Here is a 17,758-nt window from a genome sequence, read left to right on the forward strand (position 1 = left end):
CACTCAGGGACTCCCAAGCACAACTACGGATGCTGGAAGAGGAAAGGTCCTTTCTGATGCCCCTCTACACAGTTCTGCCAACTGCTGCCAGTCCGACTCCTTCACGAGCAATGCCTCGTACCCCCTGACTCAACCTAACCAGCGCCAGCGACGGCTCAACTCCACCAGCAACCTGCGTCGCACCCGTTTCAACACCCCATGCTTCGGCCTGCTCTCCGGCACGTCCGAGTCCTCCAAACCACAAGCCAATGGAATTACAACCTCAAACACGCTCTCCGACACCAGCCAGCAGCAGCACCAAGCTGAAGCATCAAGCGTGGAGGACGACCACGTCGCGGTTCCTGTGTTTGCGATCTCAGAAGAGGAAGACCGACAGCCTCTAGTGTCAGCAGAACCTCCAGAGAAGCCTTTGAGGATGAATGGACAGATGTTTGAAGGCACAAATATGCCACTGCTATCCAAAAGCCAAGACGCCAGCATCCATCCAACCTCTTTAGGGAGGGGAGGTTGTGGTGGGACGTTGGAGACGCAGGATCCTTCAGCTCTCTCTTGTTGACAGTGACTCCAGGAACAGACTGCCAGTGCCACGAAGTTTAAGTATGATGGTCATGTGACCGATTCAGCCAATAGATGATCAGAAAAGGACTCAAAACGCACATCTTATGAGCTGCTCCTGGTGTCTTCAGCACATATTACCGTGGGATTTTAACGGGGATTTGTTTGGAATATTGGCATGAATGAAAAATGAAAGCACTTATTGTTCTTCCTGTTATTGTATCCGCACAGTTAATTTTGCTAAATATAACACCATCTAACGGTATATTTTATAACCTGCAATTGTTTCGCAAGCACTCATGTAACTGTTAACAATGATCACGTAATTCCACTCACTACTGAGAGTTCGAGTTGTAGACTGGGTGCATTGTTTCTTTCATTATGAAATTCCATATATCTGCTCTATGAACAATAAGGCTTGTTCCTAATCCCTTTGCAACATGTAGAAGACCAATTAGCAGACATAGTAGAAAGCTGCTTTGCATCTCTTCAACTTCAACTTTTTTTTTATTCACCATGGGTCCAATACACGTATTGCATTTGAAATAGCATATATTCTTAATTCTTGAGGGACATAACCACTGCATAATTCATTTCAATGTGTTTAAACTGTTCTACAAATCATTTCAATTGTTCTTTTTTCACTCACTTATGTGCCTTTTGGCAATCATATATGCTGCTAAATATACACTGATGCAATAACTGAAATTTTTTGTATACAATCATATTTTTATTACAATTTCATATATAATGCAACTGTTTTCGTTATGGTGTTTTCCTGAATGCAGTAATACTGTCAACTGTACTGCTTTTGATGGATTATAAAGGGAATTGATCACTGTAAAGACATTTAAAATGCAGTAACTAACATTTAATGCAAATAAACATTGTATAGTGAAGTTGTGTGGCTTCTGTACAATCATTTCAGAATATGCATAGAAAGGGGAGTCATATAATTGAATGTAGTCTTTTATTATTAGTGCTAGACAAGGTTTTATTTCTAGGCATTACAAACATGAGGCACAGCAAGCGCTATTTCAACTATGAAACTTACAGTGCTATTATATGTGCTTCTCTATAGTTACTGATAAACTTTTGTCCTCCCCATTTGAAAACCCCAGTTTAAACTTTGAGGTAGAATTAAAACATAAAAAAAGAAAGAAAAAGAAATTCCCTACCCATGCAAGTAAATATTTGCTGTGGAATATTTCCCTTTCAGCAAATGCAAAGCAGCCTCCAAAGCTTCTCTAACACTCGGGACCAACCCCCGAATAAATCCCTTAACCATTCCTGCAGATTTTAAGAGTTCCTAGTATGAGACCCGCTTTACAGCTTACATTATAACACTATTGAACTTCACTAAAACCACCTTTTAGGTGCATACAAGAGCCTGTTTCAAAGAAAACTACAACAGGTGCACGTAGATATTTAAAAAGGTGTAATCCGATTATTATCTGATTGTATATTAATTGGTATGACAAATAATCCTACATATATAAAGTGTGTATTTTTGCATTTTTTTAAAATTAATATTTTGCATACCAGCTAATATACAATATGATAAAATTTAGGGCGTTACTTGCATGCATAAAAGAAAATGATAATGCTGCTTGACAACATATATATATATATATATATATATATATATATATATATATATATATATAGTTATTAAACAGGTGCAAGCAATCCTTAATTTGCAGTACTAAACATAGTACAAACATTCCCAAAGTAGAAAAATAAAAAAACGTAAGGGTAGGGCGAGTCCTGTGTAAAACCACAACGTAACATTCACTAATAAACTGTAGCAAATCCACCAAATGTGGGTGTTTGTCAGATCCCATTAGTTAAGAGTGCTGAGCCATTCTGTCCACCTTCATTAAAGAGCAGTTGAGGGTTGTAGAGAATTGACCTCTATGGTTGCAGGAAGCCTGATCTGAGCCTCTGAAGAATGTCTTGGTGTGAGGGACCACAGAGCCCATAAATATGGCACAAGGCAAAAAATAAAGGAGGCATTAAACCCTTTCTCAACAATATCATATAACGGTAATGCGAAAAGTTCCCTGCAAGGTGTGGCACCAACTTTTAGGCCAAAATAAAGTTAAAGTTAAAGGGTAAAATGTTCTTAAATTTAAGAATTTGTCATGTGGCTTGAAGCTTAATGCCACATTTTAATGACTGATTGTGGTTACAGTTTAATGGATGCATGCACAATAAATTTAAACTTATAAAAAAAAGGTAAATATTTGGGAAAACTGTCTAAAACCAATGTGGTTTACGGAGTTAAACAACAAATAGAGCTTAGGGTTTATTATATACGCATACTGAAATGGAACTTCGATGGAAATAATTATTTTCTAGAATAGAAACACAGCTCTAGCCTAGTTAGAAAATATTCAAACAGCTATTATATGGCCTTCCCATCTACCTACATATCTCAACCAAAGCTACAAGTGAAAGGAAATCTAAAATATGTTAGTAACCTGGGAAAAGCATCGACTAGCTAAAACTGGCCTAGTTGGAATACAAATTTAAGAACATTTCCCCCAGAGGCAACAGCAAAAATGCCTTAATCATAAGACACACAAGTCTATATTATAAATCAGATTTGACTTGATTATCCCTAGCAGTGCAATATAACCCTCAGTGTTGTTTTTATATATATATACACACACACACACACACACTACCGGTCAAAAGTTTTAGATCAGTAAGGTTTTTTTATGTTTTTAAATGAAGTCTCTTCTGCTCACCAAGGCTGCTTTATTTGATAAAAAAAAATGACAACAGTCATTTTAAACTGGCGTAACATTTCACAATATTACTGTTTTTTTTAATATATTTTAAAATGTAATTTGAAAGCTGAATTTTCAACATCATTACTGTTGCTTATCACACATCAGTTTTCAGTGTCACATGATGAAATCAGAAATCATTCTAATATGCTGATTTTATGCTCAAAAAACAAATTATTATTTTCAATGTTGAAAACAATTGTGTACCATTTTCCCCCCCAAAATTATATGATGAATAGAAAGTTCAAAAGAACAACATTTATTTAAAATATAATCTTTTCTAACATTATAAATGTCTTTACTGTAACTTTTGACCAATTTAACTCATCCTTGATGAATAAAAGTATTTTCTAATTTCTTTCCCCCAAAAATAAAAAATAAATTCTTACTGACCCCAAACTTTTGAATGGTAGTGATTAATGTTACAAAAGCTTTCCATTTCAGATCAATTCTGTTCTTTTGAACTTTCTATTCATCAAAGAATCCTGAAATAAAAATGTAAAAAAAACTGTTTTCAACATGGATAATAATCATAAATGTTTCTTGAGCATCATATTATAATAATTTCTGTAGGATCATGTGACACTGAAGACAGGAGTAATGATGCTGTAAATTCAGCTTTGATCACAGGAATAAATTACACTTCACTATATATTCACATAGAAAACCACTGTTTTAAATTGTAATAATATTTCACAATATTATTGTTTTTTTGTTGTTGGTTTTTTTTTTTGTATTTTGTATCAAATAATTGCAGCCTTGGTGAGCAGAAGAGACTTCTTTTAAAAACATAAAAAATCTTACCGATCTAAAACTTTTGACCGGTAGTGTATATGCATATAAAAACAAATCTCTCAAATGCCTTTAGAACAGCCCTGCAAATGAAAGGGAACAAATACACACAAGAGCTTATGGCCCTTAGAAAAACTGAATACCTAACATGTCAGTTTAGTGCAATTTAGTTCATCTTTTTTTTTTTTTTTTTACATATATTTTCAATGTTCTCAGTAGCATGTAAATGTCTTGAGCAGTACATAATAATATATTGAGATGTCAAATATAACATTTGAAAGAACTGTGGAATATGCAAAGAAGCACACAAAGAACGCTTAAATCCAACTCTTAGGCACTAAAGGTTGGTTATATAATTTGTATGTTATATATTGTTTAAGCTAAAAAGCTTTTTGAAAGAAAAAGTGATTGCCAGCGTAGTCTCGTTTTACAATTACAAGCAGAGATGTGACATGAATCCATAGTGGAATAAAGTGTGCATACTAAAAGTGTAACTGTCAATCAATATGGAAAATTGGTGTCAGTCTCTACACACAGTGCAGATCCAGATCAAATGTTTCCATATGCTTCAAGGATGATTGGTTTATCATCATCTGATTGACTTTTGCATATGTAAAGATGCCATCTAGTGGAGAAAAAGAGGTATAACACCTGCCTGTAGCAATGCTAATAAATCAAGCGTAACTCCACCAGCTTCAGTTCTTAAACCGCGTCTGCTCACACACGTGGTTGAATTTCCTGAAAGAGAACACAAAATTACTGACTGAGATTGACCATTGTGTGTCATCCAAGAAGAGATCATTTAAAGATTTTTTTATATAAATGTACAAGCAAACAGATCTATGTAGTTGTACTTCAGACTGACACTACATAGATGTACATTAGCTGCCCTCTACTGGTGGATTCAAGTATGGAGCACTTCAGACTATGGACAAGATCTGATCAACTGTGGTTTAACTTACAAAGCGTGGTGTGCTTTTACTTGAGTCCGACAGTTGCGTCCCCAGTAACAGTCTGGTCTGTTGGTCACAGAATCTGTGGAAAAACAAGCAAACTTATTGCATCACTTCCAGTTTATTCTGTAGTTTAATAGATTTGGCTTGATGTGTGGCACGACATAAATACTGTGGCATAAGAGTCTTACCTGGCAGCTCTGATGGAGGAATACGCTCTCTGTATTTGTATGCGATCTCTCTAAAAGTGCGAAGTCCACAGCAGTAGCACAGGAAAGAGTTGGCAGTGATTCTGTAATCTGAAATACATACAACAGGGCGTCACTTTCAATCAAATAGTAGTAAAGTAACGGACTTCATTTCTTGTTTGTAGCAAAATGACGAATCAGCTGAAATTTTTTAATCCGCATTATTGGAAAATATGCATTCAAATCAATTTAAGTTCAGAGAAAAAGACGAAAGGCTTGTTAGAACAAAAAGATCTGTGCTGTAAAAAGGCAGTGCACTTAAATAACTATGAATAGGAGAAAGTGTACCGCACAATATGATGGGTCAGTGATAAATCAGCTTTTTTAGACAGCTTTTCTGAGACGCACGCTTATAACTACAGGTCATGCCTGAAAACCTTTTTATTTTTGTCATGATTTGAGCTTTTAGAAACAACATTTATGAGATAGTTGTTGTCAGATTTCATTAGTGATTTCAAATATGAAATCATTAGCTTGGTAAACAGCTTTGGAGAATTTGATGTTTCCATGTTCAAAGAGATAAGATCTGTACTTGTATGACTGAAATAGCTGCCCGAGTAAAATGGCTTGCCTTAAAGCGACTTTGTTTGAAAGCAACACCCCACAAAAAACGTGCATATTGTGATAAATACAACATATCAAAATGTTTAAGATTATTGCAGTATTATTTTCCTTCTATCACCCAGCCTCAACAATTCTCAATATTACCAGAGAGACGGTACAGGCCCTGCTGTACAGCCTGGAGCGCTTCCTGCAGCATGTGCCTCCAGCTCATTCCTCGAGAAGTCAAATAGTTCTGCCACAAAGAAAGCACAAATGATCAACATTTATACAGTTATAACATTCAAATAACTCTTGAATTTAAAACTAAATATTTCTGATCAAACATCCAACTTGCTTGTTACATGGGAGTGGTGCTTTTGCAAAGGTAACCAATGTCAACATTGTTATAGGCCATGAAACATTGCATAACATTGTTATAGGCCATGAAAAAAGTTATGAAAAATGCCCCGAGAAAAAAAAAAAAAAAAAAAAAAATCTGCCTTTTCTGCTGAATCAATAAAACTATGGGTTTTTTTTTTGTTTTTTTTTTTGGCACCAACATCTTACTGTAGGGTGTACTTTAGGGTTAGTTCACCCAAAAATGAAAACTATTTACTTACCCTTAAGCCACCCTAGGTGTATATGACTTTTCCTCTTTCAGTCAAACACAATCAGAAGTATATTAAAAAATATCCTTGCTCTTCCAAGCTATAATGGGAGTAAACGGTACCTTAGATTTTGAAGCCAAAAATGAAAATCCATCCATCAAAAAAAGTAATCCCTACGGCTCCAGGGGGTTAATAAAGGCCTTTTGAAGCAAAGCAATATTTTCTAAGAAAAATATCCACATTTATGACCAGCAGAAGAGTGACCTCTGACCCGACGCATGACATTGACGAACGTAGAAACGCAGAGGATATAGCAAAACAAAACACTGGTCACGCATTAGAAGTCTAAAGGGAGAATTTTTAAAGAGAAATGTCAGAGGATTTAGATATATGAGAGAAGAGCTTGAGTTTGTTGCCCAGACCTGTTTGTTTTAACCACAAGAGGTGTCTACTCTCACCTAAGACAGAACACTATACATTCCTATTGTTCTAATCAGTTTAACGATTATTAGGCTGCACAAATTAGGTCAGCCCGAACCGGGAACACTTCCTATAACACCTGATGTACTCGCTACATCATAAAAAGGATGTCATCTACGTCAGCCGGACCCGGGCCGTATCCAGATCAGATGGTGGACTTGCGCCTAGACACGACCACAACGCATCCTGTGAAGGCATCATGTACAGTACACCTCAACAAACTCGTCACGATCACTGGCGTGATGACTCCAACCTCCAACCAGATGGACCTGGATAAATATTGCGAAAGTTCTGATGAAAGCTGACTTCTGACCTGTAATGTTGCCCGAATCAATTAATACATTTAGTTTTATATTTAACAATATTATTACAACTCTGTAAAGCTGCTGAAACAATTAGTATTGTAAAAAGCGCTATATAAATAAAGGTGATTTGACTTGACCTAAGCTTATGCTGCTCCTACATCGAGCCAGAGGTCACTCTTCCACTAGAACTAGACTCATGTACAGAAGTCACCGGAAGCCAGTGATTATGGCTTATAAAGATATAAATATGAATATTTTTCTTACAAAAACACATTCGCTTTGCCACATGGATTATTTTAATGATGGATGGATGTGCTTTTTTGGGCTTCTAAAAACTCAGGCTCTATTCACTGCCATTATAAAGATTGTGTGTGGCTAAAATAAGTAAGTCATATATACACATAGGATGGCTTGAGGGTGAACAGTTTTGGGTGAACAAACCTTTTAAGATAAATACAGTTTCTTATTTTAAAAGTCAGACAATGGGATTTTTTGCCCATTTTATCATTCATCAGGCAAAAAAAAGGTCTCTGTAGCACAATACTGGATGAGTTAAAAGTTTACTACTCATCATTCATCAATTATGAAATAAGTTCAATTCAGCCATAAAGCAGCTCTGCAGTGATGTACATCATCCAGCTTTTATTCAGTTCAAGTTTACTCCTCATCCAAGAGTGTCAGTGCAGTCAAAAATACTTCAATAATACATTCATATTACTGGTCTCACATGAGCAAAAGAACTGTACATACCTGAAGGACTTCAGACTCATATTGATTACCATTAAAAACTCCATCCAGACATTTGTCATTAAGGTTAAGATCTGTGAGGAGAAATATCCATAATCATTATTATAAAAAAAACACAGGCAGTGTTATACTAGTGTTACAGTAATATACACAATTATTATCTTAATCAGTCAGAAACCTACCGCTGAAATGCGCTAGGCAGCCGTGACAACCGATCCGCTGGCAGCCCCAGTACACATGACAGAAAGGTTTCTGGCACACCATACCTGTTCAAAGGAGCGGACGACAAATCATCAGGTGACTACAGTAGGCCTGAGAACATTGATGGACAGGTGTCAGGGCCACTCACAGTGCTGCGGGGACATCTGAGGGGGAAGGTACTCGAAGCGTCGGTCAGGCATGGGCTGCAGGCAGCAGGTGCAGATGAGGTGACTGCCCTGAGGAGCACACCTGAACTCCTGAGCATCTGCAGTAGGAATACAGAGGATTTCAGCATGTAGAAGGGCATGGATTTCTCTGTTGGTGAGTATGAGTGCATGGTTTAGGCTCAAATGTGAGCATGAAATGACCTGTGGAGGTACCGGAGGATGTAGAGGGCCCGTCTCCAGGTACTTTAGCTGGTCCCTCAGATTGAGCAGGCTCACAGATCCACAGGGCAGAGCTGAGCTCCTTCCGATAGCCCGGACACTGCCGACACATCATGTAGGGCTGACTGCGTACAAACAAAGTTAATCAGGGTGGGTTTTCCAGGAAGCTGAAGTGAAATATACTGCATATTTATGTCAAGCACTTCCTTTTAACAAAAACACAAGGGAATGGATAACAGTGTAAAGACTCTGACCTCATGTCAGAAATGTCACTGTCATTGTCTGAGAGTTCAAACAGATAGTCTGAACTGCCCTCCTCGTCCGAGAAAGAGCGCTCGACTTTCGGCTGCAGCATGTCCTGCGTGATCTTGTTCTGGGCATCCATGCTGCGCAAGTCATCTTCACTCCGACACTTATCTGAGACCAAAACAATACATAAAAAATAAAACCACAAAAATTTAAAAACAATTGTTCAAAGGTTTGGAGTGAGCAAAAACGACTGCTTTTATACTACAAAAATATTAAGTAGCAATACTGTTTTAAACAATGATAATAAGAGATGATTTTAGCACCAAATCAGCATATTTGAATCACGGGAATACATTTTACAAAATACTGACGCATATTTGTAAAATTATTTCACAGCATTACTGTTCAAGACATTTTAATGGATCTAAAGTGCACACTCTTAGCAGCAAATATGTTTAAAAATAACATCTCAATACCGGTATTCATCTCTTTGGCTAGGTTGTGTGTGATAAAGTACCTGGGTGCTGGAGAAGGTAAGCCTCCACCAGGTTGTTGAGAATGTGGTTTTTACGGATTCTCTCCACAGGACATCGGCAGGTGGGGCAGAAGGAGGAACGTTCCATCCAGCCAGAATAACAGGCAGCGCAAAATGTATGCATGCAGGGCTGAAGACTGTAAGGAAGCACACACATTAACCCAAAATTCATTCAAACTCAGTCTCCACACATCTTATTAAAATCTTTCTTTAAAGGATTTGTTAAAAAGGTTTACATTAAGTAAACAACTGTAAGGGATTCACGTTGGCCAACATGTCCATTCGGGTTTAAGTGTTAATTGGCGCACCCTGGACTGACCTGACACAGTCATGCAGCAGATCTTGACAGACGATGCATGTGAGGGATTCTTCCATCTTGTCTGGTGTGGCTCCCTCAGTTTTGTCTTTTCCCGCTGCTCCTCTGATAGGGACCTGAGGAGCTGCTGCAGAAACAGCAGATTCACTGAGAGTAGATCCAAACCCATTCTGATCATCTGCAAGACAGATAGATACACAAACGTTAAATTTAAAAGTGTGCAGATCCGAAACACATTTTAACTCCAGACATATACTAAAAAAACTTGCTGAATTTTGAACAGTAAAGAAATTTTAAAAAAGTTATTTAGGAAGGATGCACTAAATTGATCAAAAGTGACATGTATAACATTACAAGATTTCTATTTCAAATAAATACTGTTCTTTTTAACTTTCTATTGATCAAAGAATCTTGAAAAATATGCATCACAGTTTCTACAAAAATAAACTGTTTTCAACATGATTGTAATAATAGGAAATGTTAAGAATCATGCGACACTGAAGACTTGAGTAATGATTTCTGAAAATTCAGCTTTGCCATCATGGGACTAAATAATATTTTAAAGGGTTAGTTCACCCAAAAATGAAAATTCTGTCAGAGGTTTGGAACAACATGAGGGTGAGTAAATACTATGTGTTTATTTGTTCTGCTGAACACAAAGGAAGTTTTAATCAAACAGATCTCATTCCCCATTGACTACAATAGTATGTATTTTTTCCTACTATGGTAGTCAATGAGGAATGACATCTGTTTGATTAAAACATTCTTCCAAATATCTTCCTTTGTGTACAGCAGAACAAATAAACACATAGAGGTTTGGAACAACTTGAGGGTGAGTAAATACTGACAGAATTTTCATTTTTGGGTGAACTAACCCTTTAAGATTTATTCAAATAGAGAAGTAATTTCAAACTCCAAACATATTTCACAATATTACTGTATCTTTTAACAATTAAATGCAGCCTTGGTGAGCAAAAGACACTTTTTAAAAACAAAAATTTTTAACAATAGTGTACACGGCTTTCTTAAACCATCAGAGCTGCAGTCTAGCAGTTAGTTCATGTGCTTATGAGGGCGACACTGGAAAAAGTTGTAAAGTTAGCAACTATGAAATGCGTTTCACTGACATGTTGAAATACAGATGCTCAGAACGCTCAAAGTAGACAGAAATCATAAATTATTTCAAATGCATCACATATATTAGTTTTTCCAAAACAGTTTTACAGCACCTCTGTCAGTTTTCCTTCTTTTCCTCTGCATTTCCATCTCTGGTTCCATCTGTTGTCCTCCCTCAGTCCAGTAGGTCCACTTCAGGCACGTGTGATTAATGACCGGCTCCCCGGCGCTGCCTGCTGGTGCGGTCATCTCTGATTCTCCTTTACGAACAGCCGATGAACTGACTGGGTTCTTCTTTGCAGACACATCTGCTAAACGGTAAACAAGCATATATTGACTATGGCCTCGTCCACACTAATATGTCATTTGAAAACACATCTTTTCTCTCTGTTTTGGCCTTCAGTCCACACCGAGATGGGGTTTTTATTAATGAAAATAAAACTGTCCTAAGTGGATACATTTGAAAACACCATTTGCACGTTGTAGTGTGGACTATCAAAACAGAGGTATGTAAAAACAATGACATAAATTTAGTTGTGGTGCATATTGTACCAATAGATATTCATGTTTATACCAGTTTTGTAACTTATGTGCTATTCACTTTTACACTGTTGCTAAAATATGTTACTTTGCACACTCTTCATTTAACAGACCTGCAAAGACGACAAACATATGGTGAAGCATCAGTGAATGGTTAGATATGTTGCTCAATAAAATGATCCTGTCAGAAGAATTGCGCGACAACTTTTTTATTTATTTTTCTGTCGGCATTATCTCAGTGAGCTTTTGTAAGGTTTTACGCATGAATTTAGTGTATTCATGCATTTTTCAAAAGTTTCTCGTCCACACCGAAACGTTGGAAAATGCTATTGTGGACGGAAAGCGTTTTCAAATGTATCTGGATTAAATGTAGCTGTAAACACTGTAAAAAACTCAAAGCATAGCTGAACAGCAGCTAAAAAAAGACATTGCATTTACAATCATATAATAATCATTTTCTTATCAAAGCAACTTGCAGGAAAGTGTGAACTGTAATTACCAGAGCAGGCAGATAAGGGCATGTTGTAGAAGTGGAAGGACGAGCTGGAGGTAGATGGCTGGGGGTCCTCATGCTCAGACTGAGGTAGAGGGTTCACAATAACAGGCTCTACTGGTGCTGGTTCACTCTCGGTTTCTGTAAGATCAGAATCTTCTTCTATCCCAGCATCTGTAACTTACAGAAATAGTTCACTCAAACAAGAAAATTACTGTCAAAATGGGATCAGTGATTCATCTGTACATTTCCTTCCAAGGGAATAATTATAATAATAATAATTTTAAAAAAAGGTTTCGTAAGATCTCTCTAATCTTCAAAATCTAGTAAAGGCAAGCTCATACTACACAACTCTCTTCCTATGAAACAACTGTCCTTTTCTGCTGACAGGCTATAGAGGAATGCATTGGCGTCACTTTCCCGCCAGAACAACCCCCCTCAGTCTGAGTGGCAAAAGATCTGCTGCATGACTGGATTTAATAGGGGGAAACTGCGAAAATGCGACTAAAATGAACAATTTTATCAATTTAAACTAAATGTTGGACTCAGTATAATGTTCCTTACAACTTACTAAAGATCGAGTGATGCATGGATATTGACATGCAGCCAGGAATCGTGTTGCCTGACATTTATGTTTGCCTGATTTCGACACCGGGGAAATAAAAGCAATATAGACCTAAACATAAAGCAAATTTGCCTGTGAACTCTTTATACAAACACAATATAGGTAGGTCTAAATGCGGGTGATCACTTATATCAGTGTTATATATAGCCTATATATATATCATCATATCGTACAGCCCTAAAAATGTAAAGTTTTTTTTTTGGTCAGTGTTTATTAAAAAACATCCAATAATGCGGAATATGCAATGATAATTATTTAATTGATGAGTTGTTATATATATATAACAATACAAAATATATGGATATGGTTTTACACCTAAATTCAGCTTATTGACACAAAACGATACTGCAAAACCACCTTTCACTGACTGGAGTCCAGTTGTTTCTGTGAACTGAAGCGATCCATTTGCTCCTCTTTCTATAGCAGTCTGTAAAAATATACCTCTGATTTTTGTCAAATCTAGTTGTACAGTCAATCGCAAAGCTCTTTCCCACTTCATATGTGTTGTGTTTGTTTTTCGCAACATTCACGCTGAAAACAAATACAGCCGCTCAGTCTTTTTGCCACTCACTGTGAGTAACTGACGTCACGCGCATTCCCACTATAGCAAACTGAACATCTGTATAACAAACAGGAACATCTGAATGAAATGATATCAACCAACGGTTTACCTTCAACGTCCTGTGAGGCACCTTCATACGGCCAGATGGTTTGATACATGTAAGCAATGTCTGCAAAACAGAAAACAGATGAGTGATGAGGCTAAACTGGGTCATATTTTTGGAAGCAACTGTACTACCAAAACAGAAAATGATTAACAAATGTAAAAAAGAAAAATACTTTGTTCTGGCTCATTCTTCCTGTACACAAAGTTAATGACATCACTATTTTGCAGTAAGTGCGTCTGTTTCTTCACCACTTTGGACATGTTGATCACTGTCCCATTGGTGCTGAAACAAAAAAACAAACAGACCATTATCAAGCAGAATGTTAACAAATTATGGGTCCTATTGAATGCAGAGAGTGCTATTCAGAGGCTTAACGATGTAGGCAAATAGCCTTTTTTGTGAATTTTGTTTTTAGGGACTATGGACAAAGAGAAGGAAACAAAGTTATGGGGAAACATCACAAGCTGGATACAAACTTAGTCAACATGCCTGAGCAACATGTCCAAGCATGTGCATTAAACCGCAAGGCCATATTTCTGATACCCACACTGTCTTTTGATGTACTTGGAACTTGACAAATTACCCTTCTATGAACCTGATAGCCTCTGATCAACTTTAGAATTGACTATTTAGCAACATAATAAAGTGTAGAGCTAAATTATTGTTAAAAATGGCCAAACTGTACAAAAAAAGGTTAACAAATGAGGAAGGGGTCCTTGCAGTTCCTAATACGTTGATTGTGTAAAACTCACAGCAAAAAGACGGTCTAGCATACACACTCACTTAATTATCTGGATGGATATGTACAGCAGCGGAGAGCTAGCATACGTTTAAATACATGAGACATGCCGTTTCTACAGACGCAGATCAACTAGTGAATCTCACTGACTATTAACCAAATTACACTTAATTATTCACCAAAGCAATGATTAAATGTCATGAGGGAATTGGATATATATTTGCTGCAGGGCCAAGCATGTCATTAATTGAATTCACTTACAAATGTAATTAGAAGTCACAGTATAATTTGGCAAAACTTAATAGAACTAAAAAGAATTAATGCCAACTGCAACTACTGATGTTTTTATTCAATGGGCATTAGACTCTAACATTAGCATAATTTACACACTAGTCTTATAATAATATCAGTTCTGTAAATGTATACACTTCTTGCTGTAACCAATGTATTGACATCACCCTTTATTCAAAATATTATGAAACAGATTTTGGAAGCATAATGCATGATTGTTCTTGGAGTGAACAGTTGGATTTGTGAAAACGCCATGAAACAAGGCAAAATGTTTGAAAAATATATTTATATATACAATTTGTCAGATAAATAAGTTTATTATTTTGTTTGTCCCTCACATTTAAAACATTTTTTTTCATATTTTGATGGTTTAATTGAACATGAAGGGTCACTACTGTCTATGTCTATATATATATATATATATATATGAAGTTGCCATAAAATTATTCAACAATCCATGTCCATCGACTATATGTCTTACCTCATGTCCTCCAGCCACACCATTCCTGAGTTCGGATCTTTAGTGATTTTGCAATGATTCCCTGAGACCAGTTTATTTGCCGGAAATGAGAGGTCACAATCTATGAACACAATATGTCAGTGAGGTTATGATATAGAGACAAGTCAACAATAAATCAAAATGGAATACATTCACTTTGGTCATTATAAACCTTTTACAAAAATGTTCCGCTGACCCAAATGCCAGCCTAATCTGCAAAAATGCAAGCTTTAGCTTTTTTTATATGCAAATTTTAACTGCATGTAAAAATTTCAAAAATATATTTTGCATAAGAAAAAAAAGCATACAATTAGGACCATTAATAATATTTGCATTGTGAAATTTCCTCACAAATGTCTCACTACTGTAATGCAAATAAACAAACAAATCACAATTATTAAATAATAATAACAATAACACTCAAGTATTTTTTCACATTACAGTAGCACATGTTACTAATGGAAACCAACTTCATGGGATCAGTTCATGATAAATATATACTTTTCAATGCAAGTTGCTATGTCTACAAGGGTACATAACGGTGAAAACTCCCCTTACGATTTTATCCTATTTTGTACTAAAGTAAAATGGGTTGCAAAAACATTTTCATGTCAAGTTTAATAAAGCATGTTCCTCTTTTCTCTCCCTGACCATGCCCATTACTTTTGGTGTGGCATTAAGTGTGGCATGATGTGATGCAAGGTTAAAAATTAGAGTACTTCAGTAATGAAGCATATCAGTTCTGCTAATAACCAGTGCAGCACACAGAACCAAACATACACATGGATTGATATTAATGAAATCAGGAAAACAGACAGTCTTCAAACCCAGACAGACACAGACAGAGTCAAAGGGATACAACCTTTCCCTGCACACCAGCACAACACAAAAAAACTACTTAATATTCCAAGAGCATGTCTTCAATAGACGCCTTTGTCATTATTGGGGTGGGGGTTCGTTTGCTGAACTAAAGAGAGTATTGTTAAAAGCAAGGGCTCACTAAATACATGCAGACACTGCTTCAGACTGATTATCTTGAGAGAAATAAAGTAACAACTAATAAAAGTTAATAAGTAAAACTTGAAGTCATAGGAGAGTCTATGAAGAAATTTCGTGGAAAAAAAGCAAATAACGGAGAAGCCTTTTTAAACTGAAATAATTATTTCACAAGTGTGACCATTGAGCAATTATTAGTGATGATGTTGAACTCACCTTTTTTTCTCCCCACAGTGCATTCTTTATTTATGAGTAATAACTCTGAACCCGGAGATCCGTCGACTTTAACCAGTTTCCCCCAGGCCTGACCGCTGCCCTGATGCGTCATCTTCTCCTCTTCCTTATTTTACCAGCCAGACAGTAGATCTCGTCACCTACAGACACATAAGAAAAAGACACCAATAAATGCAAAGGCATTCAACAACAATGCAGATTATATTATGAAAAAATAGAGTTGAAAAAAAAAACTAGTGTGAAAGAGAAAGACTATAACAGCATGCTTAGTCAAATAAACTGCACAGGAAGAGACCAGGGAGAACTGGGTTGTAACACAAGATGACCATCAGTTTGACCAATTAGAAATAAGCTACAGGGGTGAATCACTATCATGCTGTAGAAGTTATATACTATCTGTGTCAAACAATCAGCATCTGAACCAGCAGATTTTTCTGCTGTTTAAAAGCTTTAAGCTTTACTTATATCACAACTGACCAAAAGCATTGTTAGCCAACTATGAACGCAAGCTCTGATGAATTGTGTTGGTAATGACAGAACTTGAGGTCATTTTGAGATCATACTTGGCTTCAGGAAACCATTACCACCAATGGTCTTTATGATCAACTCAGCTAACAATGCTTTTGGGAGATGCAGCCCTGATTGTAACATGACTTTCCAGAGTACTTCTACTTTCTATGCTATGTTATTTGTTTTCAAATTTATTAGGAAAAAGAAATTGTACTTTGTTTTGAATGAAAATGTTTAAAAGTAAATTAGGATGGGGTTTAAAATTTGATTAGCCTTTACAATCATGTAAAACCATGTTGTCTGTTAGTGTTACAGACTACAGTAGGCTAATGGACGTAAAGCAGGGTGTAACAAGACTGTAACGTTACTTTGATATGAATTATATCAAGTTTAGGCAAGTTATGTATTTCTAAACTTACTTTAATTTGAAGCAGTTAGATACGCAAATATTACACGAAAGTTTTACGAAGTTAAAGGCAATTTTAAACAAAATAACACTGACCGCACTCAACGTTACTTGATTAACCTAAGTCAATGTGCTAAACAGCTAACGTTAACTGAAGCTGCCAACGAGTTCGTTGTAAAGCGAAAGCCTAGTAACTAGTAAACTAAATGATACGTGCTAAATATGTAAAATCATTAATTTCTTTACGTGAAATATTTCAAGTCGAGTTTTGTTTTGTTGTGGAAAGCTAAACAACGTGAAACGGCGCAATGTTTACCCGAAAGGGCTGCTAACAACTCAAAGAGTCGCTAGCCCACAATCACATCTAAAACTGTTCAAATGAGCGGAATTAAAATGTAAACTCAACCTGTAATGTTTTCAATGTACTAACCTAACCAGCGTCCGAAAGTATCCGAAGCATTAGCGCATGTTGACTTGAATCCTCCGAGTGCTTTCGTTTTTATTTTGTGGAGCACTTCCTGCCCAGCAGTGGCATTTTCATGCATCAGCTGAGAGAGAGAGAGAGAGAGAGAGAGAGAGAGAGAGAGAGAGAGAGAGAGAGAGAGAGAGAGAGAGAGAGAGAGAGAGAGAGAGAGAGAGAGAGAGAGAGAGAGAGAGCTATGGGAATGAAGCTGGCAGGGGGTCACCATGCTTCTGTCTGGCCCATGTGAAAGCCCTGCTAAACAAAAACCTGTCTGGAATGATGTCTAGACAAGAGACAGATACACATTATAGAGATGGAGATATGTGAATGGATGGATTTGGGCATTTTCATTTAATAATGATTTAGAATGATTTAGGCAAGTTTTTTTTTTTTTTTTTTAACACCTAACTATCCATTGTATTTAAAAGCAGATTTACAAAATATATAGCTTGATGCCTGTGTGCA

The 17,758-nt window shown here is 36.6% G+C and overlaps 2 protein-coding genes across 7 annotated transcripts in view; one reads left to right on the forward strand and one right to left on the reverse strand.

Annotated features, from left to right (window-relative positions):
- LOC120469599 (uncharacterized) overlaps nucleotides 1-1,944 on the forward strand; it is a 45,173-nt gene extending 43,229 nt beyond the window's left edge. Inside the window, exon 7 of the mRNA XM_039658688.2 lies at nucleotides 8-1,944. Coding sequence (XP_039514622.2) covers nucleotides 8-556 — 549 coding nt within the window. The 3' untranslated portion in view covers nucleotides 557-1,944. The remainder of the gene's footprint in view (nucleotides 1-7) is intronic.
- Nucleotides 1,509-17,409, reverse strand: chfr (checkpoint with forkhead and ring finger domains, E3 ubiquitin protein ligase). Of its 6 annotated transcripts, none has more exons than XM_039658686.2 (18): nucleotides 17,261-17,409; nucleotides 15,897-16,054; nucleotides 14,667-14,766; nucleotides 13,328-13,437; nucleotides 13,159-13,218; nucleotides 11,869-12,036; nucleotides 10,943-11,137; nucleotides 9,717-9,891; nucleotides 9,380-9,534; nucleotides 8,868-9,030; nucleotides 8,596-8,738; nucleotides 8,376-8,492; nucleotides 8,209-8,292; nucleotides 8,030-8,100; nucleotides 6,052-6,139; nucleotides 5,287-5,394; nucleotides 5,105-5,177; nucleotides 1,509-4,880 (listed from the first exon to the last, which is right to left on the reverse strand). In XM_039658686.2, the coding sequence occupies exons 2-18, from the start codon at nucleotides 16,006-16,008 to the stop codon at nucleotides 4,838-4,840; spliced, it is 1,965 nt and encodes a 654-aa protein (XP_039514620.2). In that variant the 5' UTR covers nucleotides 16,009-16,054; nucleotides 17,261-17,409; the 3' UTR covers nucleotides 1,509-4,837. The 6 variants fall into 6 exon arrangements, with proteins under 6 accessions (XP_039514620.2, XP_039514619.2, XP_039514618.2 ...); XM_039658685.2 differs by having other exon boundaries at nucleotides 10,943-11,140; XM_039658684.2 differs by having other exon boundaries at nucleotides 11,869-12,042.
- Between the last annotated feature and the right edge of the window lie 349 nt (nucleotides 17,410-17,758).

Source organism: Pimephales promelas, chromosome 4, assembly GCF_988280905.1.
Source record: "Pimephales promelas chromosome 4, fPimPro1.hap1.1, whole genome shotgun sequence".
Lineage (NCBI taxonomy): Eukaryota > Metazoa > Chordata > Actinopteri > Cypriniformes > Leuciscidae > Pimephales > Pimephales promelas.